Consider the following 26,226-nt stretch of genomic DNA (forward strand, 5'->3'; position numbering starts at 1 on the left):
TCCGATTATAGTAGATATAATCAGGACAATCAACTAGCTTTTAACATGCTAATTCAGAAATGCAGGACTGGCAGGATAGCTGCCCAGTAAGGCACTACAGCCTCCATGAGAATGGTGGCCGCCTCACTCCCGCCAGGGATGGGGGTCACCTGTCCCCAAGGCGCCGGGGCACTGGCGCCTCCCACTGCCCCCTCCAGAGCCCCGCAGAACCATGCTCGGCACTCCCTCTGCCCAGCCACGGCTCCCGCCAACAGTGACAGGGCTGGGTGGCGGGGCTGCCGCTTTCCGGAGGCGGGGGCTGCCACACGAGCAGCTGCAGTGGCTCCGGTGCCTGCCAAGGCATCCCCCAGGGCAGGGCCCGACCTATGGTGGCAGGGGTCTGGCAGCGGATCCGCCAGGGCTGGTGGTGACGGCAGCAGACACAACCTCGCCACATCTTGGGCCACGGCAGCCACACAGGGGCAGCCCCTAGAGCACTCACACCCACTGAGAATTCATTCATAACAGTTTATAAGAATCATTATCCTCTGGGTTTGTCCCTGATCAAAATAATAATAGTAATTAAATACAGTGCTGTTTCTCAATTTCACATGAAAGAGCTCTTATCTGACGACATTTCTCACTTCCATGTTTGTGTGTAGGCAAAGCTACAAGTGTCAGGTTTATTAATTTATGCTGTGTCTGATTTAGTTTCTCTCCACTATCTGTTTTCCTACCTACAACATTGTTTGGATTTCTGTGAATTAATGTTAATACTAACGTATTGGTATTTTAAAATGCTAATACCCTATTCTGTATTTCAGGAATTAAAGAGTTAAAGGTGATTTCTTTCAGAGATAGTTATGGTGTAAATTCTCAACTCTTACTGGCTCATTTTTCTAACCACATGTTAAAAATAAGACGCTTGACACGGCCAATATATCAAGCAGCAGTTTAATAATTAATTAATTAACATGGTAAAGTGTGAGCAAAAAGGCAGCGCTGGGTACAGTGGTAGGGGTTTTCCCTTCCAACTGCACACCCATTGCTGGATTTGATGGTATTTTATTTGCTATATTCATACATATTCATAAGCTTTCTCAGCAGTTTCCATTTCTAGTTTTAACGTCACAATTCAATACCTAACAGCCATAAATCTATAGATTGTCCTGTATAATTCTATAGACCATTGTGATCTATTCTGATATTTCAATACTCCAGGATGTACTTCCAGGATATGTTTTTCCAGGTGGTGGGATCTGGCTTCCAGATGTGGGGTCCCATCTCTATTTTCAAGTCCATCAATCTCCAATGCTGATGTCCAGTTTCCCTCTCCAGGAGCCATAAATCAGTGAGCTGAAGTCATATCTTCATGTCCAGGATGTTTTCCCACCTTGTGTGAGGCCTGAGCCCCCTCCTTATTTCCTTCTTTTGTCAAAAAAAACCTTTTTGCACTCTAAAACTACAGTTTAAAATTCTTTAATACAAAGCAAGCTTCTAAAGTTATAATTAAAGGACACTTATTGCAGAATAGCTTGAGACTTATAATAGATAATTGCAAGCAAAAGATTTATTCAAAAACTTCCTTCCATGCTTTCCTCAGCTGTTTATTAGAACTCATCTTTATAACTGTCCCATGGCTGTGTTCCACCACTATGATTACACAGATTTTCTTCATTTCCCTGACACGAAACATAACTTTGTATTTCACAGTCCCCACTCTGCTTGTATAAATTTTTATTTATCTTGCTTATTCGTGTCTGGGTTTTGAACCTGGCCAAAACTTTAGCAACTTTTCCCTCTTCATCCTTCTTCTTTAATTTCATTATTTTGGATATTTTAGATGTTTTCCCAAAATGGCCAAATTCCCCTGTAGCTAGTTCAGGGTCTACTGGCATCACAGCGACCTGCATACCTTGTATCACAGAGTGGATAAGCCGAACAAAGCATGGAATTAAGCAAGGTAAAAACAACAATCCAGTCAATGAACATAATATTATAAATACTATTTTCTTCCACCAAGCCCCCCCTCCAAACAACTGGTCCCACCATGAAGCTTGAAGGATAGAATTCCATTGTTGAACAGGCACATGTGCTATTCTTTTAATGTCTTCTGCTATTTGTGAGACAAGCTCCCCATTGTCATCTATTTCTAGACAACAATCAGAAGTGTTAAATTTTCCACATACTCCACCTTCTTCAGCTAACAAATAATCTAAAGCTAACCGATTTTGGTACACTGCCGCTCGAGTTTGGGTTAATTGTGTAGCTAGCAGCTCCAATGCCCTGGAGGTCTGATTTGTTATTATTTGCACTACTGCTTGCAGCCGAATTATACCATTTAACATGTATATTGGGGTTCTATAACCCCAACTACCATCCTGAGCCCATGTAGCAGGACCATAGTACTCAATTATTCTTTCTGGGGGCCATTCTTCGTCTCTCCATGTTTGAATTACACCCACCAAGCTTCGTCTTTCCCTCATTTTCATCTGCTCATATAAAGGTTTTCCTAACACCTTTCCTTGTTCTTGGGGTAGCAGGAAAAATCCTGGTTGTATTATCCCAATTGTACAGGACCCTTTCCAATCTTTTGGCAATTTACTGTATGCCCTCTTCCCACATATCCAAAACAAACCTTCTGGAGCATCCCACTCAATTGTCTGATTTGCAGGAGTTTCCCAATATTTTCTGAGGTTCTCAGCTTCCTGGAAAGGGTTTGCTCCACTTTTGTTACACCAATACAGTCCAGTAGCAGCATCTAATTCACAATCAGGCATTTGTCTGTTACTTAAATATCCCTCAGGTTTTTGTGGCCACCACCGATTTTTAGATAAATTTGTGGTATACACTCTTTTGCAAGAGGTTTCCCCTACTCTTGTCCCAAAGGCTTTCCCTTTCCTGGCTATGCATTCCTGGCCCATCACTACATTTGTTAGTACCCATCCTTCTGGCCGTTCTTCAGGTTTTGTAATTCCTGTTCGGTTCCACTTTAAAATTTGTGCTACTTCTAAACCTTCTCCTCTCCAGGGCCATTGCTCTGTCATTTGGGTCCCACCACAAATCCAGCACTTGGAAACATTTAATTCTGTTACAATTTGTTGCATTAAATCCATGAACAAATTGTGTCCAAAAGTGGAAAGATCTGACTCTGGCAGCTGTTTCCTTAATCTATCATACAAATTTTGGGAAGCAATTTTAGATTTAGAGTGGGTTTTTAACCGTTCTACTGCTTTCTGTACTAAATTCTCCTTATTTTGGTCTTGAACTCCTCCCCCATCAGTGTATCCCCACATACCTGCTTTGGTAAAGCATATATATTCTTCTCCTCTTGGACATGTCTGGTAATTACGGCCAGCTCCTCCTCTTGCTCCTAAATTCTTTGCCATCCAAAATTCTCTTCCTTGCTCTTCACAAACCCTTAACTGACTTTCATCATAACAACCTTTGTTTATATGGGTGTGACCAACAAAGGATACCGTTGTGACTCCTCTCCATTTCACCGCCTGGTGACATCGGTGGCAATTGTCAATTGCCTTGGCAGTGCTTACACACATGATCAGGTATATAATGAGAGGTCTAGTATGACATGCCTTTCCACCCCTCCAACCTATTGGGTTGCTGCCAACAGTTGGGATTTTCATCTTCTTGGTGGCAAAGGCAGAGGTCAATCTGGTCTTGCCCTCTATTTATTCTTACCTGTGAATTGTTGCCAGGCCCACTGAAGCTTAGCTCTGTGCCACTCTCTTATTTCAATTTGGTATCCGTCTGGTATCCAATTGTTGTAATCACACTCAATTCTTTCCAATTTTGCCTTTGCTTCTTCCTGCAGATCGATCCCAGCCCGTGTCCCGTGCAACCAGGTCCCCCACCAATCCTTATCACCTACTTTGATGTATCCTTTCTCTACTGCAGCCCTTAGTGTTCTATCTGTCTCTTTCTCTATCTCATTCCTACAACTCCAGCAAAGGGTACTAGGGATCCTTGCCCCCACCAAGTTTGTATACCACAATTTCTGACACTCAATGCACCTGAAACAACCCCAAGGAAAACATTCACAATTTTGGTTAGGACATTTCACTTCTCTTGGAAGGTTTTGATTCTGAAGCTTCAGGTACAAGTGTTTCCGAAACATGCGTCAGTCCTTTTTAAACCTTATTTTCAGTTTCCCAGGAGCAGAAGTGATTTTCCACTGGGACTCGGCCGGTGCCTCTGTCGGTGGTCCCACGGGTCCTTTAATGCGAGATGCGTGGGTCCAGCCTTTCTCTGCAGTTCGGATGGCTGTATCAGTGGTTAAGAGGGTTAAATATGGGCCTTCCCATTTAGGAGATAAGCTCTCCTCTTTCCATCTTTTAACCAGCACCCAGTCACCTGGTTTTATTTTGTGTATGCTAAATCCTAGAGGGGTGGATTGAGCCAATATTCCTTTTTCTCTCAATTCTAATACATGTTGTCCAATTGTTTGAATATATTTCTGAATAGTCATATCTTCAATTATTACTGATGTTTGGGGTATCTCCTGGGAATATGGCATTCCATAAAGCATTTCGTATGCTGATAGCCCAGTATCTGCATTAGGAAGTGTTCTTATATTAAGCAATGCTAAAGGTAAACATTTTACCCAGGACATCTTGGTTTCAATCATTAATTTGGTTAATTGCTGCTTTATCGTTTGGTTCATCCTTTCCACCCTCCCAGAGCTCTGAGGGTGCCAAGGGGTATGGTATTCCCAGGAGATACCCATGGCTTCTGTTACCCCTTTGATGACACTAGAGGTAAAATGGGAGCCTTGATCAGAATCAATGGCTCGAATAACTCCAAATCGGGGAATAATTTGTTCTAATAGTATTTTGATTACAAATTTGGCAGTGGCTCTTACAGCTGGGTAAGCTTCTACCCAGTGAGTTAGATGATCTACTACTACTAACAGATACTTCCACCTACTGACTTTCGGAAGCTCAGTATAATCCACCTGAACTCTTTCAAAAGGTCGATAAGCTATTTTCCTACCCCCTGTTGGGGTTTGCCTCATTACCTTTTTGTTGACTTTCTGGCAAGTAACACACCCCTGCGTTACTTGTTTTGCTATTTCAAAAATCCCAATACACCCATAATATTTTAAAAAATGATCACACAAGGCCCTGGTTCCCCAATGGGTACGCTGATGTAATTGGCTCAAAATCCTTCGTGCATAGGCTTTGGGTAGAATTTCCCTCCCATCTAAGAGTATCCATTTTCCTTGTTCTTTCTTGGCGTCTAATTTCTTTATAGCCTCCTCCTCCTGGGAGCTATAAATTTTTTGCAGTTCTCCTTGAACTTCTGTTACAGTATTCAACTGAATTGTTTCTTTCAGTTCAAAAGCTGCCTCTTTTGCAGCTTGGTCAGCCATGTTATTTCCTCTTGCTAAATAGCTTGTGCCTCTTTGATGACTTCTTACATGTGTGACAGCTATCCTTTTTGGGCCCTTTAATGATTCAAGCACTTTAAGTATTAATTCCTGGTGGATCAACCCTTTCCCTTGGGTATTGATCAACCCTCTTTCTTTCCAGATCTTCCCAAAAGTATGTACAATTCCAAAGCAATATTTTGAATCTGTATAGATGGTCCCAACCTTGTCTTTTAGTAGTTCTAAAGCTCGATACAATGCGTATAATTCACAAGCTTGTGCAGACCAGCTGGAACTCAATCTTCCCCTTTCCACTATTGACATGTTTTTTCCCTCCACAATCGCATATCCTGACCTCCGCTTCCCTTCTACAATCCTGGAGGAGCCATCAATGAAGTATTTCTCCCCTTCAGATAATTCTATTTCAATTAAATCTGGTCTTACTTTTGTTTGCAATTCAATTAGCTCTATGCAATCATGAATCAGTGTTCCTGTTGGTTCTCCATATAAAAATTGAGCTGGATTTTGAGCGGGAGTAACTTTAAGTTCCAACTCAGGGGAGTGTATTAGAATGGCTTCATATTTCAAAATCCTGCTATCAGTAAGCCACTTTTCTGCTTTTTGATGTAGTATGCTCCTAACATTATGAGGGGTATACACTGTTAGAGGGGCTCCAAAAGTAACCTTTTTTGCTTCTTCTACTAAAAGTGCTGTAGCCACAATGGCCTGCAAACACACTGGCCATCCTCTGCTAACCGGGTCGAGCAATTTAGAGTAGTACCCCACAGGTTTCTTATCCCCCCCCAGTCTTGGGTAAGTACTCCATGAGCTGTCTGTTCAGAAACATTTACAAATAGCTGAAAAGGTTTATCTAAATCTGGTAAGGTGAGCACTGGGGCCTGGATTAGGGTACCCTTCAAGTGCTCTAATTTCTTTTCATCCTCTTGGCTCCATTTTACTGTGTTTAATGTTAACTTTTCATATAAAAATTTTGCCTTTTGACTATATCCTTCTATCCACTGCCTGCAATACCCTAATAGCCCCAACAGCTGCCTTATTTCTCTCTTTGTTCTGGGAGAGGGTAAGGCAAGTATGCCTGATATCCTTTCGGGATCCAGTTTCTTTGTTCCCTTACTTAACCAATGACCCAAATATTTCACCTCTGCTTCTGCAAATTGCAGCTTGGACTTTGAAACCTTTAAACCCTTTTGTCCCAAGAAGTTTAATAACTTAATTGTGGCTTCTCTTACTTGATCCTGATTTTTCCCTGCTATTAATAAATCATCAACATATTGTATCAATTTAGTTCCTTCTAATTGCTCAAAATCTTGTAAAATTTTTTCAAGAGCCTGACCAAACAGGTTTGGTGCTTCTGAGAAACCCTGCGGTAAAACTGTCCATCTTAATTGCTGCTTTCTCCCAGATTCAGGATCCTGCCACTCGAAAGCAAAATAATCCTTGCTTCCTTCTTCTAAGGGACAGGTCCAAAAAGCATCCTTCAAATCTACAACACTGTACCACAAAAATTCAGGAGATATCTGACTCAGTAAAGTATACGGATTAGCCACAACAGGAAATCGAGTGACTGTCCGCTGATTGACAGCCCTTAAATCTTGTACCAAACGATAACTCCCATCATTTTTCTTTACAGGGAGTATAGGTGTGTTGTGTGGTGACATAGATGGTTCCAAAGTTCTTTGTTTCACCAGATCATCAATCACCGGCTTAAGTCCTCGTCGGCCATCCAGGGGAATAGGATATTGTTTTACCCTTATTGGGAATTCGGGATTTACAATGGTAACTTTTATAGGTTCAATAGGTAGCTTACCAATTTCTCCAGGAGTATGCCATACACTAGGGCATATTTTCTCCTCATCTTGGTCAGTCAGCTTGTACAGCTGTACTTGTAGTTGACCTTCTTGAGGTTTAATGCCTATTCCCAATGCCAACATTAAATCCCTACCTAACAGATTACATTCAGCTTCTGAAACTAATAACAAATTGCTAATTTCTATTTTTTTCTCTGATTCTACTAATACATCTTTAATAATGGGGACTTTAAAGGCCTCCCCCTTCGCTCCAATTACTTGAGCTGTTTCTCGGCTAATTCTGCATCCTTTTGGTAACCTCTGAACTGTTGACCGTTCTGCCCCTGAATCAACTAAAAATGTAAATTCTTCTTCTTGGGGACCTATTTTTAATTTTATCAAGGGCTCTTGAGATGTTCTGGTCCCTAATATATAGAGCCCCTGACATCGCTATTCTTGGTCAAACAGTTTTTGATCTGCCTCTCGTTTTCTACAATTTTTCTTTATGTGTCCTTTCTTTCCACAGTAAAAGCAAGTCATTGAGGTAGGATTTTCAGGTTTCTTTATACCCCCCTCTGTTTTTCCAATAGTAGTTTTCTTTTTGTTCCCTGGGGACGAACTCCCCTTCTGTGCTTCCCTAACTGCTGCCACAAAAACCTTAGCTTCTGCTTTTACTTTTTCTTCATCTCTACGCACATAAACCTTCTGTGCTTCCCTCAACAATTCTTGCAATGCCCTCTCCTGCCAATCATCCAGTTTTTCTAGTTTCTTCCTTATATCCACCCATGATTTTGCTACAAACTGGGATTTAATTAGTGCTTCTCCCACCGCTGTGTCAGGGTCCAAGCCTGAATACATCTGTATATTTTTTCTCAATCTCTCTAACCAGTCAGTGGGTGACTCATCTTTCCTTTGGTGTTCACTAAAAGCCTTGTTAATGTTTTGTCCTCTAGGGACGGCTTCTCTAATCCCTTGAATAATCATATTCCTGAGATCTATCATATTCTGCCTATGGACATCATTATTGTGATCCCAGTTAGGGGCCACATTTGGCCATTTCACATCTCCCAGGGGTCCCTGCTGATGATTTCTTTCCCAAATCCTTATACCAGCCTGTCTTATCATTTGTCTTTCTTCTGTGGTAAATAGAATGCCCAGAATTGATTGTATTTCTGTCCAGGTGTAGGTGTTGGGCCCCAGGAACTGATCTAGTCTATCAGACACCCCCAGGGGATCTTCAAGTAACCTCCCCATTTCCTTTTTAAAAGCTCTCACATCCCCAGTGTTCAGTGGTACTGATACATACCCAATAGCTGCCCCCCCTTGGTTTCCTGCCATCAGTACCTCCCTTAGTGGATACAGCTGACCTCTTTCAGTCTCATCATCACTATCCTTGCACCTTTCTGCTCGAATCCTCTCCCTGCTTCTTGTTCTATGTGCAGGTGGAGAATCTGGAGGATGAGGCAGCGCCATAGGGGCCTGAGCTGCCAAAGGTGCCATAGGAGCTTGAGCTGCCAGAGGTGCCATAGGGGCCTGAGCTGCAAGAGGTGCCATAGGGGCCTGAGCTGCAAGAAGTGCCATAGGGGCCTGAGCTGCCAGAGGTGCTGGATTAGGCACCTCTGGTGGGGCAGCTGGTTGTGGTAGATACGGGGGAGGGAGGTGATCTAAGGGGTCCCACGGATTTTTCTCCTTTTTGGTTTTTAAAGTATACAGGGGAGAAGGCCAGGACCCATTCCATAGAGCAGCATAATCGCTCTCTTCTTGGTTTATTGGATCCTTTTTATTTACATAGGCATTCAGAGCCTGACAGATCCACCCCTCAGATGACCCGTATATTGGCCAGTACAAATTATCGGGTCGTATCATTTCCTTTGTCCACTCTACCATGCAATATTGTATCATTTTTTCTTTACTTTTTCCTTTCCTGGATTCACATTCGTCCCAGAATTTTAACATTAACCCCAGGGGACTGTCCTGTGGTATATCTGGTAAAAAGCTCCCTCTTTTCCCAGTACCTTTAGTACTTCTATTTTCCTGTTGGTTTATACCAACCCCTGGGTCCTTGCCTTGGCATTGACCCATCCTAAGAAACGGGTATTCCCTCACTTGCCTCGACCACACTCTTTCTGACTTCAGTAATGAAAGGCCTTCCTATTTTCTCACTTGTCTAGGATTTCTTTAATAAAAAGTCCCTTCAACCAATACCGCTTCCCGCCTCTGATTTACTGTAAAGAAATCCTCCCCAACTATTGCCGCATCCCGCCCCCGACCTTTTTATATGAAAGAATTCCCTTTACCAACACTCGCTTTGTTCCTTCACCTGCCGCTCCCCTCGCGGAGACACGGAACCGAGGTTAGAAGAACTCCACAATCACTTCGTGGTCAGACCACGTCTCACACACACACCACTCACACTCTCACACGTGTGTACCCGTTCTTAGCCCACCTAACCAAGCGATACTTACAGCCTCCTTTTCTCGCCTGGGTCTCTGTGCACGAGTTATTACAGGTGAATTTCACTGCAGCTTTATCCGGGAGCTCAAAATCCTTTGCTCACAATTTACCTCGAGGATCTCCTTCTCCCTGAAAGATTCCCCAGTCACTCAGGGCCACCTGAGGCAAAAGCCTGCAAGGTGGGGCGCCTCCCCGAGATCAGGGGCCTCCCTCAATGGATTGGAGGTGCCCGCATTCTCCACCAAATTGTTAAAAATAAGACGCTTGACACGGCCAATATATCAAGCAGCAGTTTAATAATTAATTAATTAACATGGTAAAGTGTGAGCAAAAAGGCAGCGCTGGGTACAGTGGTAGGGGTTTTCCCTTCCAACTGCACACCCATTGCTGGATTTGATGGTATTTTATTTGCTATATTCATACATATTCATAAGCTTTCTCAGCAGTTTCCATTTCTAGTTTTAACGTCACAATTCAATACCTAACAGCCATAAATCTATAGATTGTCCTGTATAATTCTATAGACCATTGTGATCTATTCTGATATTTCAATACTCCAGGATGTACTTCCAGGATATGTTTTTCCAGGTGGTGGGATCTGGCTTCCAGATGTGGGGTCCCATCTCTATTTTCAAGTCCATCAATCTCCAATGCTGATGTCCAGTTTCCCTCTCCAGGAGCCATAAATCAGTGAGCTGAAGTCATATCTTCATGTCCAGGATGTTTTCCCACCTTGTGTGAGGCCTGAGCCCCCTCCTTATTTCCTTCTTTTGTCAAAAAAAACCTTTTTGCACTCTAAAACTACAGTTTAAAATTCTTTAATACAAAGCAAGCTTCTAAAGTTATAATTAAAGGACACTTATTGCAGAATAGCTTGAGACTTATAATAGATAATTGCAAGCAAAAGATTTATTCAAAAACTTCCTTCCATGCTTTCCTCAGCTGTTTATTAGAACTCATCTTTGTAACTCTCCCATGGCTGTGTTCCACCACTATGATTACACAGATTTTCTTCATTTCCCTGACACGAAACATAACTTTGTATTTCACACCACAGATGTCCAGAAATGGCTCCGTGAGCTGGTAATAAGCACCATACAGGAACTATTCCTGTAGACCACAACTATCCACAACTATTTATTTTGCTGTGGGCATATTAGCCATGAATACATGCATTATTTATATTATTCCAAAATGCAGAGTTAAGAGTAAAATGATTAGACACATAACCAGTTTAGAAAGCTCCGGTGGTTTTTATATTGACCTGTTAAAGACTATCTTCAGTGATGCTATCTTTATTCACTACTTTCATGTAGGTTAAATGGAGCAACATGTTCTAAAGCAAAAAAATCTGTTGTAAGCTCTGTTTATTTTATACATGATACTTCTTTGACATTAGTATTGACATCAAAAGATTAAATTATATGTACCTTGCTTCTATATATTTGAGTCTTCAGGGTCTCAAGGCCTTAACAAAATTTGCACTTGGGTTTAAGTTCAAGCATGTGCCTGAGTACTCTGCTAGACTGGCTTGTTAAAGAGGAAGGACAGAAACATTCTGGATGTAATTTAGATAAAGTCATTTGAATTTGCTTGCATGTTCTCTTCCTCCAAGCAAATCAAAGAGAGTCACATTCAGGTGATGAGTGCATGCCTTTCACCTTTTGGACAGTAATAAAAATATTTATTAACAGGAGCAGAAACAACTCTGATGAAATAAATTACTTGCAATCGCTCTGCCTTATCTCTAACAGTTATAAATAATAATGTTGAATTATTGGAAACGTGCTGTGGAATCTGAAGGCTGGCAAAACTGAGAAGAGCAGGGAGTGACTATTTGTGTTTATTTTGCTAAGGCTTCCAGTGCTCTGTGCTTGCAACCACACTGAGATTTGCTACAGGGAGAGTTGTGCTGTAATTCATGTCTCAAATAGAAGAAAACATTCGATTTTTTTGGTCTTGAGACTCAGTCCTGGTATGTGTTTGTTGTGCAGCAATAACTGCACAAAACTATTGTTTACACCCAGAAAAAGAACACTTTCCCTTATCACTGTAGGAAATAAAGAATGTAAATGAACAGAAAGTGTTAATGAAAGATTTCAGCAGTTTGAAACATTTCACATAAAACCACTCAATGTTTCTGTAGATGTATCTTTTATGATACTTCGTGGTTTGTATTTTATCTTTTTGGGTGAAAATGACAAACAGAGGAACCAGTCTTGCCTTGCCCCTGGACTGGTTTAGCTCTGCCAAGTACATTTATTGTTGACCCATCAGACACTGTTATGTCCTGAGCTAAAGTGAAGATCCCAAGCAGGAGTTTATCTTATGGTTTTACAGGACAGTGTTTGCCCCTAAGAGTTACTGCTGTAAGATGAACGAAAAATGTTTAGCTTTAGACCATTTTTAAGGAGTTAATTTGGGGAGATAAATAAGAAGCATTGTTGTAAAGTAGAAGTGGTCACTTACATGAATAAGCTGTCACTGAACTACCAATCATTTTCTGGCATATTCTGTTACTGAGATTTTAACTGTATCTAGTCTGCTCTTTAATTATTTTGTAATTACATAAGGTTTAAGTACCTTGAAGCTATTTTCCCAAATATATTGGGAGGTTTAACTGTCCGAGTTCTAAAGGCAAAAGATATGCAAATGTCTCTTAAAAATGTGGTTTTTTGATTTGTGATTTATCTAAATTAAAGTACTTTGAATCATTTCTCCTTCATATCAAGCAATCACAGTATTTTCATGCACAAGGTACATTTTATAGGCTTCCCTGAAAATGCATTACAGTACTTCCATGTTGTAATTCTTGGATTTCTCCCTGTATGTCTTATTTTTTGGTTTGCATTAATGTGTTGTCAAAATGCCTTTTGGTTTCAGTGCTTGACTAGTGAGTAAATCTTTTCTTTGCATGGGATACTGAACAACAGTCACATATCAAATTCCAGCTCTCTACAATATGTCCTGCAGTTTTGCAACAGCTAATTTTTCAACCATGTGATCATCAGGAAAGCTTTGTAGACACATCTAAATGACATTCTTTGCAAGGTTAGTGTCTTGGTTTGAAAGACAGGTATCTGCTAGGAAGGGGGCAGGACCTCCCTAGAGATGGAGAATTCAAATCCCCTCCCTCCAAACTATTCTAATTTTTTTAAAAAATTAAAGGAGCTTTCAGAGAGAGGTATGGGGATAGGAATAACAGTTCTTTACTAGTATATATGACAAAACAACAAACAACAATTACAGCATTAATAATAAACAGAACCAAGAACCTTGAGGGCTTTCTTTCACAAAAAGCCCGGGGCTGTTTGATCTTGGTGCCCCTGCAGGACTCCGAGAGGCTGAGCTGGAAGGGAGGAAAGTCCCGGGCTGGTGGATGAGATGAGGAGCTCTGCGCTGGTAGCTGGAGCGGCAGGGGGTGTCCCGGCAGGGCTGGGCAGTGCAGGGCTACAGAGTAGCAGGGGAACCTCAAAGCTCCGAAGAAGCAGCGGCGGTGGGGGGAGGGCTGGAGAAGGCAAGCTCAGGATTCCTGGGTACAGGAGCAGATGACGATAGATTTCCCAGGACGAGGCAGAGGCAGAGTGATGGCCGTGAACTCTTCCTGCAGCGAGGGGCAGCTTGACTGTCTTCCTCGGCGCTGACAGCAAGAGTGAGACTCCCTCCCCCAGCTCTGTCTTTTTACCTTTCCCAAAGCTCGCATTATCTCTCCCCTCTGAGGGACACTCCCAGAGACTTAAAAACAATAGGTGTAGCCTTGTGCTGCCATGTCCTTCAACTACTCCCTTTTGTTCTGATTAAGTACTGTCATTAAGGTTTCTTGGAAACTTATGGGAAAAAATTCTGTAAGTGAAAAAAAAAAAAAGGCAAATCTAACCCCCAACAGTTAGTTACTATTACTTGCATTAATGCTGTGACCAGAGTGGGGTTTTCTTAGAGGAATAGTAAGCATTTATCTATAAATAACAGGAGTGTTTTGTTTGGGAAGATATGGTTCTGAAGGGGAATAGAAACTGCTGCTTTAGGTTGGCAGACTATCCAAACCAAAGTGGTACCTCTTGACAGTGATCTATTTAAAATGCTTCAAGAAAGATGAAGGAACTGACTAGAAAGTTATGGAATATTTTGCCCACTTAAGGAAGAGCCTTTCTGACTTGTTTTGTTTGGATAATGGTTTGTGCCTTGAAATGTAAGGACTCGGACTTATAGCTGATTAATAGAAGAAAAGTTGAGTGTACAGAAGGGAAGTTTGTGCAGGTGATTTGCAGTGGGAAATGAGACTTGGTGGAATCTGCATGTATGGAGGCAGGTTAAGTTAAAATTGCTTGGGCTACATTTGAGTGGAGTTATTTGCAAGGGGGCTGTCGAGTAAGCCAGTGACTGGTTTACTGAGGAAAAATACTCACATTCTTTCCAAATTCTGACTCCTGCTTCCGTGTCATCTTCTGTGATGACTCCTCCGTGAGGAAGATTGTTGCATGGTTAAGTAGCCTTAATCTTCTTTCTTCCTCTTTTTCTCACTATTATTTCTATATTATGCACAGAACTGTACAGTGCAATAAAAAGCAGTGAACAAGGAATATTTACGTGATTAAAGAAATCACTTTTTTCACTGTGCTGGTTTGAAAGCAAAACCAGTGAGAGACTCCAAGTCAGAAATACAATTTAATAGGAGAGAAAAAAAAAAAAGTAAAATAAAATAAAAGCAATAGAACAAAAGACCACTGACAGAGTCAGAATACAACCTGACACCCTGTTAGTTAGAGTGGTAGCAGCAGTCCAGATGAAGCAGTCTTGTTGAAGCAGTGATCCTGTAGAAAGGTCTGGTAGCTCTTCTCCTCTGGGAATCCAGTGGGTAAGGCCTCCTGTGCTGTCCCAAATCCCAGATTATATCCAGGTGGGAATGCTTGGCTCCTCCCCCTGGGTGGAGCATCTCACAATGGGCTGATCTCATTCTATGAGTCATGCAGTGAGTCCTTGATTGCCCATTAAACAGAGATAGCTCCCAGAGGGAGTTACCTATGAGTCATGTGGCAAGGCATTGATTAATAGAAGATAGTCCGGAGGGAGGGGGCAAGGGAAACACTGCCCCACCTAGTTTCAACAGCTCATGAAGATGGTGATAGAATACATACTCTGGGCACATCTTACCTTGTAACCTAGGACGTTCACTAATAAGGATCAAATATATAATGACTTATTAATTTGAGTCAGTATTCCAAATGTTCCAAGGGAGTCAGCTGAATTAATGTTAAAAGCTAGGATGTTGGATTACTAGTGCCTAATGTTGGTCTTCATAAGAAGAGATACAGAAGTGCTTTTCGTAACTTTTGAAATTCTAGTATTAGTATTTTGAAATACTAGCATTTGAATACTAGTATTTGAAATACTAGAATTAATAGCATTCTGATTAATATAGGTGATCATCTTTAATAAGAATTAGAGATCATTCCTAAAACATAGCTGTGTTTTGCTGTGTCAGTGAAAGATTAGAATTCTAATTGAGTAATCACTGAAACCATGGCAACAATTTAGCATGACTGCTCTAGATTGCTTGTATCATATGGACTCACATATTAACAAGAAGACCATAAGATCTGCATTGGAGAGTAGGATCTCTTGTTGGTTTTTTGTTTTTTGTTTGTTTGTTTTGGGGGGTGGGGTGTGCTGGTTGAGTAGGTTGAACATGGAATCCTTGACCTACTGTTAACCTCCTAAGCTACTTAGACCATCCCTCTTGTTTTTCTTTTATCTGACCGTCTCAGAAACGATGTCCAGTAGCCAGATAAGCAAAGCAGCATTCTCTCTGCCCCTCCCTTGGCTGCAGCACAAGAAATCTGCAAGGCCCATGGCTAGGGCATTTTAAACCACTGCGACACATAGTGGGACCTGTTTGAACAGAGATTCCTAGAAAAGCCCAGTGCCCAACGCAGCTGTTGATTTATACACCCTCACCCCATCACAAAGTGAATCTGTATTGCAGTAGCACTGAGACCAGATGATTTCAATTGCTGCCCATGAAGCAAAATCCTCCATGTCTGTTCCCAGCTGTGCCTATGTGAATTTTCTCCCCAGGGACCCCCACTCTCTTAACAATACACTGTCTTCCAAAATACTAATGGACAAGACATGCAGAAGAAGCCAGTTCAATGAGCTTTAGGAACAGCTACTCAGAATAAAAAATAAGTGATGCCAAAGCAGAGTAGAAGTTGGAAGACAACAGATGTTACGTCTTTTTTTCTTGGGATTTGTAAAATTCCCATCTAACCTATCTGATCTCAGGGCACATTCAAGCCCTCCCCTTGCTTGCTTCTCTGAAAGATAATAAGGAGGTGTATAGAGATACATCAAACAGCTGAAACTGCCCAGTGGCATTCCTCATGTCCAAGACAAACACTTTCTGTGTTCTCTGCTTGACTTCTTCAGAAAGACATTTATGCAGTTGCTTCCTCTTTATCCTAGGACAAGTTTAAATAAGAGCCTGAGCCTGAGCCTGCCTGTTGTTATAAGGAACAGTGCTGATCAGCAGTGTTCTAAGGAGGGCATCTTACTTGCACTCCGGCAGTTTTGGATGTTTTGGAGTTTTTTGGATGTCTTGTGCCTTTGGGTATCTTGGCTGTCTCTTTATTGGGGCTACAGTTTAGAGACAGAAAGAATAATAGTAGTTAGCAAAAAAATGACTGAGGCATCAGTCTCAGGGGAACAATTAGCACTGCATCTGAGGGCCCTGCTCTGGTAGATAAAGTCAGACTACCCAGCTTTCTGAGATGTGTGGACTCATCAAAAGGCTAGTGTGGATGGAGTCCTAATGAATAAAACCATTTTAAGGCAGCAGTGCATACATGATATTGTGAAATACAGTCCTTAATGCAGGAATTTTGGCAACATTGGTTGTCTTGGAATTTTTTCAACTCAGTTTAAAATGTACATTTTTGCACAGAATATGGGTAGATGTCCATGCACTAAACTAAAAGACTCTTGTACTTCTCTGGTAATCCCAAATTTAGACAGTGTTTTCTGACTCGCAATGACACTGGAAACCCGTTTATTATAAATTTGATTTCAAAAATATAGTTACAATCTTAATTGTAATTTAGTTTAATAAAAAATAGTCTATGTATCTTAGTGATTCTACCCATATCTAATTATGTGTTTTTCCCTCTTTCTGTGTAGCTCTCTCAAAATTGGCAAATGAATGTTGTAATTGGCATTGATACATCTGCAAATACTTTGAATGTTTCCAGTGCTTTCTGTTCTTGACATAGAAAATTTATTTCATAAAAACATTGTGACACTGTACGGAGTAGAACCATCCCAGTTGCACGTGAGGAATCTAGCTTAGTGTGTTTGCCTGTTGTGTTCCAGAAAATAATATCAGACCATAATCTGATCTGTTAGTTTCTGCTATGCAGAGAGGAATTTATGGTAACTTCCCTACATACATGCAAGCTTATAATGATGCAACTTTCTGGATTATATGAAACTGTTCTCATCTAGGCAACGTTGTATTGGCATGAATTATTATTATTGGTTAATTTTTAAAGACAAACCCTCTGTCCACGTGGATTACTTCATAGTTCTGTGGCATCACTTGAGGCACCCTTGCAGACCTCTTTGCACAACTTTAAAAGTTTTTTTCTGTACTCACAGGGATTTGAGATGCCACTGGGAAAAAAAGTTCTCCATAGAGTTTACAACTTTGTACATGCTTACGAGTAACAACAACCACACCACACGTCTCCAACCTATAATTCAGGCTCCAGAATACTTGTGGTATGGATTTGTGCAAGTCCTGGTGCATGAACATTAAATATCTGAGATTATGCTTATGGTGAAGGAAACAAAATTATGCTGAGCCCTGGTGCATTTACTGATTCTTAGGAAAGATTTTTTCCCTTTGCATACCTACATCACATGTCCTTCTTTTTGAACCTAGAACCTCTTTTGTATGCACTTTTGTTTCTCTATTATAATTATCTCAACTATCAGCTATCACTTCACCTGTTGATAAACAGTGATGGGCAGCATTTTCAGCCAGCAGAATTTCTTTGAATGAGAGGGGGAAGGAGGAGGGTTAGGAACTGAGATACCACCTCAGAGTGAAGGAGTCATTCTTTATCAGGAAGGATTTTTATATCTAGTACAGCCAAGACAACAGTCTTTTTGTCATGGAGTTTCTTAGAAGTAAATGTCAATTGGTTCTGACTCTGGGACTAGTAAGAAGTTTTGTTTTTTCTCTATGTTATAGCTGCTTCAATTATTGGCCTAAGCCTTAATTTTTACTCTTCGTTGACTGTAGAGAGACCATTTATATTAGCAGCAGATAGGCCAGCCCATATATTCTACTAGCATGGTTTCCATTTTTAATATGGTTGTCTCAGAAAGTGTTTTCAGATATTTCCTTTCTACAGGAATACATCTTAACTGCCTATACATTTTAAGAATTTTATATTTGTGAGTTTTAATTTCAACCAAGGAACGTCTCTTACCAGTTCAACACCAATTTAGCAATTAGAGAAATCACAAGCAGGCTGAAGTGGGTGTTACACTAATATATTTTGTATTTCTCTTTGTTTATCCACAGTTTGGGGATTTGGGTTCCTGGCTGTGTCTATCATTAACTTGGCATCACTTCTGGGATTGATTTTAACTCCTCTCTTAAAGAAGTCATATTTCCCCAAGGTTTTAACTTACTTTGTGGGCTTGGCCATTGGTACTCTCTTTTCTAATGCAATTTTCCAGCTCGTTCCAGAGGTAAGCAAGGGGAATCATTATTTGGTTTGCATACTAGTTTCTAAAGTGTATTGATTTTAAAAGCATGACACAGTGGGGTTCTGTGTGTGGGTTGCAGTCTCCAAGGAGTTTTGTGTGGGCTTCAGTGCCATTAGTTATGATCCCTCTCTGGAATGTGTCAGAGCCATCAAGATCTATGCCTTGTTGTTCATTGGGAAGGACCAAGGGCTATTCTGCCTCTAAACAAAAAGAGAAATACATTGGATAAAGTTGTAGTGAACTTTAATAGGCTACACTGTTACCATTTTGTCCAAGCTTAAAAAATGTAATTATATCAGAATCTTTTACAATTTCTGCTCATGGAAACCGATGGTTGGTATAGAGACAGTTTTTGTAATAGAGGGGTATCTGTGCAGTGTGTTTGTTTGTTTTTCTGGAAATGTACTAAGACTACAGACTAATTTGCATTGCTTTTTTCTTCACTGTTAGGCATTTGGGTTTGACCTGAAAGTAGATAACTATGTTGAGAAAGCTGTTGCAGTGTTTGGAGGATTCTATATTCTCTTCTTTGTGGAAAGGATTCTTAAAGTGATACTAAAGCTCTACAACAAGGTAATGAAACCTATCACTGACTGAACGAGCCTTGCCTTAAAGTACCTGTCATATTTTGTGAAATACTTGCTAGATGAATAAAATGGGGGGAGGGGGTGTTTCTATTTTATCTGAGGAATTCAGCCTTACTGTGTGTTCTGATATATCTGTTTAAAACCCATATGAATAGGGGAAGAAATCTCACTTTTTTGAGGGAGTTACAAGCAGCTCTGGGAATGGAATCCAGATGTGAGTGTGATCTGCTCTCTTTGGTATATGCTCCAGTTGCTCTCAACAGCCAAGTTGTTGCTGTGATAGCTGAACACACCAGAAAGACGTGGAAATATGTGAGAGGTGGAGAGAATGAAGCCTGCCTGTTGAGCTCCTCTTTGGGCAGGAGAAATCAGTGTGACAAATACACCTTGGTCATCTGCGAAGGGCAGCTGTGCTGATAGGGCCGGATTTTGGCCTTCAGTAACTTCAGCTCTGTTTCCCCAAGCTCTGGTACATAGACCTGCTTCAGTGAACACTGCAGTTGTCTCCTCTTGCCCAGGGCTCTGCTTTCTACCCCTGTGTCAGAGTACTTGTCTTCTGTATGCTCACTTGAGCGAGGCTAAATTTGTCTCAGAGAAGGGTGCCTCAACATTTTTGGTCCTGCCTGCCTACTACTGGTGAAAAGAAACTGCCCTGTCTTCCTACTCTAACCCCTCTTCAGTTTTCTCCTCCCCAAGTGTTGCTGATACTGAAAATTATGATGATAATCTGTCCCTCATTTGCAATATCTAGAAATAGAAAAAATTATTTTTTCTTTATTTATGTAAACAGACAAAGGCTATTAAGCTCTATTTGACAAGCAACCATGAATAACCAGCAAATGTTGATTATTTTGGTCAGGTTGGCTCGGGAGGTTCTACATAAAGGTATAAAAATGAAAAGTCTCCCATGTTTTCAGATTAGCTAAAAGTAAGAGATAAGTTAGGAACTTAGATATGTTTGAAGTTCATTAAAAAATTAAATGCTCACTGCTGTTCATTTCAGTAATCACTTGGTGTTGAAAGCAAGGCAGCATCAATATGATCTCCCCCCCCACCTTTTCCTTTTTGTCTTTATTTTCTGACATTGCTATTTTGCTTTTGTTTTAATTAGCTACCTACTTGTTTATTTGTCACCTAGACTGGCCATAATTACTTTGAAAATGGAGAAGAGAATCATTCTCAGGATAAGACTAACTCATCCAAAACACCATCATCCAACAATGAGGGCACATGTTATGCAAATTCAGCTGTCAGAGAGAGCAATGGAAATCTTGGTTTTGACAGTATCAGTGTGGTCTGACCACAGGTATGGAAATTGTGTCTATTTGTTTATTTTATCCCTGCCAATTATATAAGCATATCTGAGGGGAGAGTTAGTATGAATTTTTATTACTTTTCTTAAGTTTTTGTAGACTTACAGCTTGTAATTTGATTGAACCCTATGAAAAAATACAGGGTTTTGGGGCAAGCTTGAAAGTGCTGAATGATGCACTCAATTTCTAGCCAACAAAAAGGGTTATGTTATATCAGTGTTGGAATGGGTTGGACAGAGAGATGTATCTAATCAGATTTGAATTTGTATTTAATTTGGCTAATTTTGGTGTTGTTACTGTTTTGCTTAAAGAGTAACAGTGTGCTTTATTGTTGTGATAATGTTGATCACGATGTGTATTTTGTTCCTGAATACATAAAGCCTTTAACTGTGAGAATTTGATTCTTCTGAATCAATGATTAAAGAGAAAAACTAGTACAGTAACTTTCAGGCAGTATATTGTGAGCACTGCTTGTGATAATGCAGTGTATTTGAATACTGTGGGAATCATGGAGGTCATATATTGAGACAGAAGCCACTCCTCCTGGTTTAAGTATTATTATCTTTCAAATTTCTTCTCTGTATTTATTTGTGTTTGTTTTCATACTGCAAATAAAACTTCCTTCTATCTGAGGAGAAAATGGAAGTAGGAAGAGAAAGTTTTGAGCTTCTTTAGTCTTTTTCCATGTGTAGGGAGGAGCAATACTGTGCAGGGAGGAGCAGTACTGTCCCTTATTAAAAAAAAAATAAAATTAAAAACACAGAAAAAAAATTCAGATGTCTTAAGGCAGACTTTTTTTCATAGTAGAGATTTTTGGTTTGCCATCCATTTTTATTAGCCAGTTGTGGGGAGCAGAGAGGAGCAAGCAGGACAGCAAGCCAGAGGCAGTCCCTAACAAAGAGGAGAAAATCTGGGAGTTCTGCATTAACCCTGCAGGCTCACAGGACATCTGATGCACACAGTTTAAAAATTGTACTTGTCCTCACCATAGAAATGTTGTGAAGTGTGGTGGATACAGAACATCTTAAAAACTAGAAGAAACATACTTAATTATTAAAATTACATGAGCACCAAGAGGGAATTAGTATTACAAGTGTCTGTAAGTTTTATTTTGTAGATTTATAAAACAAGTAAAAGAAGCATCCGCTCTCTGCGGAGACAGAAACAGTGCAGCCAGGAGGACTAGGGAAGTGGTCATTTCCCTGTGGCATTGCTGAGGCTGCACCTCGAATCTTGTGTTCAGTGTTGCGACCCTCACTACAAGAAAGACATTGAGGTGCTGGAGCGTGTCCAAAGTAGGGCAACAAAGCTGGTGAAAGAGCTGGAGCATGAGCCCTATGAGGAGCAGCTGAGGGAGCTGGGATTGTTTAGCCTGCAGTAAAGAGGCTTGGGGGGACCTTATCACTCTCTGCAATTATCACTCTCTGCAACTGTCCAAAAAGAGGTTGTAGCCAGGTGGGAGTCGGTATCTCCTTTCCAATATTAAGTGACAGGACAAGAGGAAACAGCCTCAAGTTGTGCCAGGGGAGGTTTAGATTGGATATTAGGAGAAAGTTCTTCACAGAGAGGGTTGTCAGTCATTGGAACAGATTGCCCAGTGAAGTGGTGGAATCACCATCTCTGGAGGTGTTTAAAAGGTGCATAGAGGTGTTGTTCAGGGATATGGATTAGTGGTGGACTTGGGAGCCTTAGGTTAATGGTTGGACTCAATGATCTTAGAGGTCCAACCTAATGATTTTATGATATTGTGTAGCAACAGAAAAGCCATCATTGCTCTTGTCCTCCTCCAGTGAGGTTCAAAGGGGCTGGGTCGGGGAGGGCCATTGTGGCTGAGGTGCTTTGGGGCAGTTAGGGTAAGGACAGTGTGTGTGTTAGATAAGGAAAGGCGCTCGGAAGATCTCGCGATGTCACGGAAAGATAAGGACCCTCCCCCCGTCTCTCCGGTGGTGACCCCTCCTAACCCCATTGGCCTCTCACCTTGAACCCTCCGCCCCCCCTCTGACGTAGTAAAGACCCCTTAGACTATTTAACCCCACATGCTAATCCAATAAACGCCATTTGCCATCTACCACATTGGTGTCAGCGTGTCAGTGGCCCGAGTAGCTCGAGGACGTCGCTCTGCCGTGCTGGCTTTCTGGAACCAGGTCGCCCGCCTTTCTATCAAAAGGCAACATTGTGGTGCCGAAAACCCAAGAGGAAAAAACACTCGAGAATCGGGATTTTCACCTGGACAGGAGCAGCGGCCAGGGCAGGACAAAGGATCTGACCCTAGGCGGACGGGACGCCGTCGGACCAGCCAATGGAAGCCATGGCGAAGGTAGTAAGTTCGATTCATAAACAGTGGGGAATTGAGTGCAAGCTCAAGGATTTTGAACTTGCTATGGCAAGGTTATTAGAGCTTGGGGTTGTCGAACGACCAGTAGATGTATTACATTCGGAGGTTTGGGGGAGGTGCACGGTTGCCCTGGCCGAAGATACTAAATCCACGGGCAGCGCTAAAAGCCTCAAGGCGTGGGGAAAGGTAGAGCAGGCTCTACGCAAGGCGATGGAGGAACAAGAGACCTGGAGCGCCGCGCGCGTGTGCTTGCTAGCTACCCCCAAGGTGGGGGTGGGAGCTACAACGCAAACGGCATCCGAAAATGATTTGTCCGAGGGTGGGGAACCGCGGGAGCCAGGCATGCTTCCCCCCTCCTGGAGCCCGAGTCCAAACCCCCTGGGGCCCTCCGGGAACCCCCCGGCCCCCCGGCCGAAGCCGCCGGCCTCCCCCTAGCCCACGGAACCTTCCCGAAAATCCACGGGTCCCCAATGCGTCTCTTCGCCGTCAGCCGGCATTTCGGTGCCTGAGATGCGGCAGCGCGCGCAGATTTTCTGGGAGGGATTGGCGAGCAAGGCCAGAGACGCCAAGCACGTGGCACGGGAGAACACGCGGGCGGCACCGCCGCCATACGCGTTTGAAACTCACACCGGCAGCCGCGGGGAAGGGCGGGGTCTGGATGTTCTTGGTGGGGAAAGCCCGGAGCCGCGGATGTTCGCCGACACGCATGCGCGGGGGAAAGACGGGGAAGAGAGAGAGGAGCACGTGCTCAGACAAGAGCCGCGGGCTTTTGCTGGCGCGTAGAGCGGCAGGAAGGGGGGGGAGTGCATGCTTGGAGTGGCGCCGCGGATTTCCGCGGCCACGTGCGCGTGGGACAGTGGCGGAGAGCGCATGCGCGGTTCGGAGAGGCAGCTCTCCGCAGAGCCCTATGCACGGGACAGCGGCGGGGAGCGAGCGCTCGGCTCAGAACTGCAGGCTTTCGCAGACGTGTATGCACAGGGGAGCGGCGGGGAGCGAGCGCTCGCCTCGGAACCGCGGGCTTTCTCAAACGCGCACGCGCAGAACAGTGGCAGGGAGAACACGCCCTGCCAAGAGCTGCGTTTAACACTGCCACCATTTAAGGGAGAGACCTCCCCCCGCGGGAGGCAGGACGAGCCCAGGGGACGGGAGCGGCGCCACCCCCGAGGGGAGGGGCGGGGCTGGAGCCGCACAAAATGGCACCCGAACCTGGAAGTGCGCTGGCAGTCCGCTTCCGACTCTCAGTCGGACACCACCAGCGGCAGCAGTTCGGGAGAACTGTCAGACACTGACTGGGATTTAGAGACAGAGAGGCTAGCAAGGTCTAGAGCAAAACCTAATAAAACCTTAAGCCACTCCAGAAGGGGTTCAAAATACGAGCCAGCCCAGTTCACTGATGGGGGAAAAATAAAAATAGCTTGTGCCGAATGGGCACCGGCGGCCGCAGTGAAAGCCTTCCCAGTAAGGGTTACCGGGCCGGAGGGTAACCAGCAAAAAAACATATACACCGGTAAACCCCAAAGACATACAAACAATTGTAAAAGCAATCTCAGAAAAAGGGTTGAATTCAGCCATGGTTTCCACCCTGGTGGATGGCCTTTTTGGCAAGTCTGATTTGCTCCCTTTTGATGTTAAACAGATAGGACGTATGATATTTGATGGGGCAGGAATGATTGTGTTCAGACAAGAGTGGAAGGACAATTGTACAAATTTACTGGCTCAGTCTTCTGGAGCAGGGCAGCCACTGCACGACTCCAGCCTATCCAGGTTGATGGGAAAACATGACGACATGATAACCCCTCAGCAACAAGCCGCGAACATGCAGGCTGAGGAGGTCAGAGCCACCACCCAGGCTGCCCGGGAGGCCATTCGAGCTGCATCCCGAGTGGTGGTCAGGCCCTCTCCATGGTCCACCATAAAACAGGGTGAAAGCGAAAGCTTCACTCATTTTGTGGATCACCTTCAGGCAGCGGCGCATTCGTCTACCCTGCCCCCAGAGGCGAAAGGCCCCGTAGTAGCTGATTGCCTGCGGCAACAATGTAACTCAATTACCAAAGACATTCTGCGCTCCTTGCCGGCTGGAGCCAGCCTGGCCGACATGATTAAACATGTAGTAAAAGAGGAGCAACTGACACCCACTCAGGCAGCCGTCCGCACCTTAACCAGTGCGATGGCATGTTTCAAATGTGGCCAGGCAGGCCACATTGTGGTGAGCTGTCCCCAGCCAGCACAGCCATCCCCGGCGGTGCCCCCGCTCCAAGCCCGTGCGAGAGGGCCCTGCTGGGGCTGTGGGAAGAAGGGGCACCTTGCCAAAGACTGCAGGTCCCGGCCTCAGGGAAACGGGAAAGGGAGGGGGCGTGCGGGCCGCACCCAGCCTCCTCCCGCTGCGAATGCGAGGCGGCCCATCTATGCCAACCCCCAGTGGGGCAGGGAACCCTCATACCCCATGCCCCCACAGGGGACAGCCGGTTTTGCACCCCCCACAGCGACACAATGGTAAGGTTTCACAACACCGCCAGCGGCGCCCTCGTGTCCACCACCGCCGCAGGCCGCACCTGTGGCACAGGGCCAGCAGGAGTCGCCCCAGAGCGGGACCCCTGGGTGGCCCTGGCCATGAAAATCGGGAAGGAGCCCCTGGTGATTTGGGGAACATGCCGCCTTTATGGCAGCCGGGACCCCCATGTCATAGGGCTTCAGTTTTGGGGGGACAGGGGGTCTGACTGTTCAATAATCCCGCAAGTATACTGGCCCCGGCATTGGCAATTTAAAGAAGTACCCCCATTGAACGGAGTGAGAGGGCAGACCCGGGCGTGGAGAAGCACCCAGTTGGTAGCTATAACACTCCACACAGAAAAAGGACCAGAACAAACTGTGGCAATCTACCCCTACATTTTGCAAAATTCACCACCCTTGATAGGAAGGGATGTCCTTGCCGTGTTAGGAGTAAGGATTACAAATTTATCCTGAGGGCCACTGCCGTGCACCCACTGCTGCCAATCAAACTGACTTGGAAATCGTCAGACCCTGTATGGGTTGAGCAGTGGCCCCTGCCAAAGCCTCGAATGACAGCCTTGCTGGAACTGGTTGACCGTGAGCTGCAAAAGGGTCACATAGAACCCACCACCAGCCCTTGGAACACCCCCGTGTTCGTGATCCCCAAAAGGTCTGGAGAAGGCTATCGCCTCGTCCACGACCTCAGGGAAGTGAATAAGACAACCAAACCTATGGGTCCTGTCCAGGCACTGATGCCCATGAACTCAGCCATCCCCGAAGGGCAGCCATGCGCAGTGCTGGACATCAAAGACTGTTTCTTCTCGATACCCCTGCACCCCAAGGACAAGGAACGGTTTGACTTTTCTGTTGTGTTCCCAAATGGCGAGCGACCCAGCCTCCGTTTCCAATGGCGCATGCTACCACAGGGTTTTGTAGACAGCCCTACGGTATGCCAAATCACCGTGGACAGAGCACTGATGCCAGTCCGACATTCCCACCCTGCTGCGACCATCATTCAGTACATGGATGACGTCCTCATCGCCGCACCATCAGCCAGCCAGGTGGATCAGTTAGTGTCCACAATCACAGAGACTCTCCAGGC

The 26,226-nt window shown here is 43.6% G+C and overlaps 1 protein-coding gene across 2 annotated transcripts in view; it reads left to right on the plus strand.

The window, feature by feature from the left end:
- LOC134565066 (uncharacterized) overlaps positions 1-25,537 on the plus strand; it is a 32,466-nt gene extending 6,929 nt beyond the window's left edge. Inside the window, exons 2-6 of one of the 2 annotated variants that reach the window (XM_063424443.1) lie at positions 18,212-18,381; positions 18,850-18,972; positions 19,142-19,200; positions 20,125-20,292; positions 22,383-25,537. In XM_063424443.1, coding sequence (XP_063280513.1) covers positions 18,212-18,381; positions 18,850-18,972; positions 19,142-19,200; positions 20,125-20,292; positions 22,383-22,620 — 758 coding nt within the window. In that variant the 3' untranslated portion in view covers positions 22,621-25,537. Of the gene's footprint in view, positions 1-18,211; positions 18,382-18,849 lie in introns of both variants that reach the window. The other variant, XM_063424444.1, reaches the window with a different exon arrangement.
- The last annotated feature ends 689 nt before the right edge of the window (positions 25,538-26,226 follow it).

This window comes from Prinia subflava (genome assembly GCF_021018805.1).
Source record: "Prinia subflava isolate CZ2003 ecotype Zambia chromosome W unlocalized genomic scaffold, Cam_Psub_1.2 scaffold_32_NEW, whole genome shotgun sequence".
In the NCBI taxonomy this organism is placed as follows: domain Eukaryota; kingdom Metazoa; phylum Chordata; class Aves; order Passeriformes; family Cisticolidae; genus Prinia; species Prinia subflava.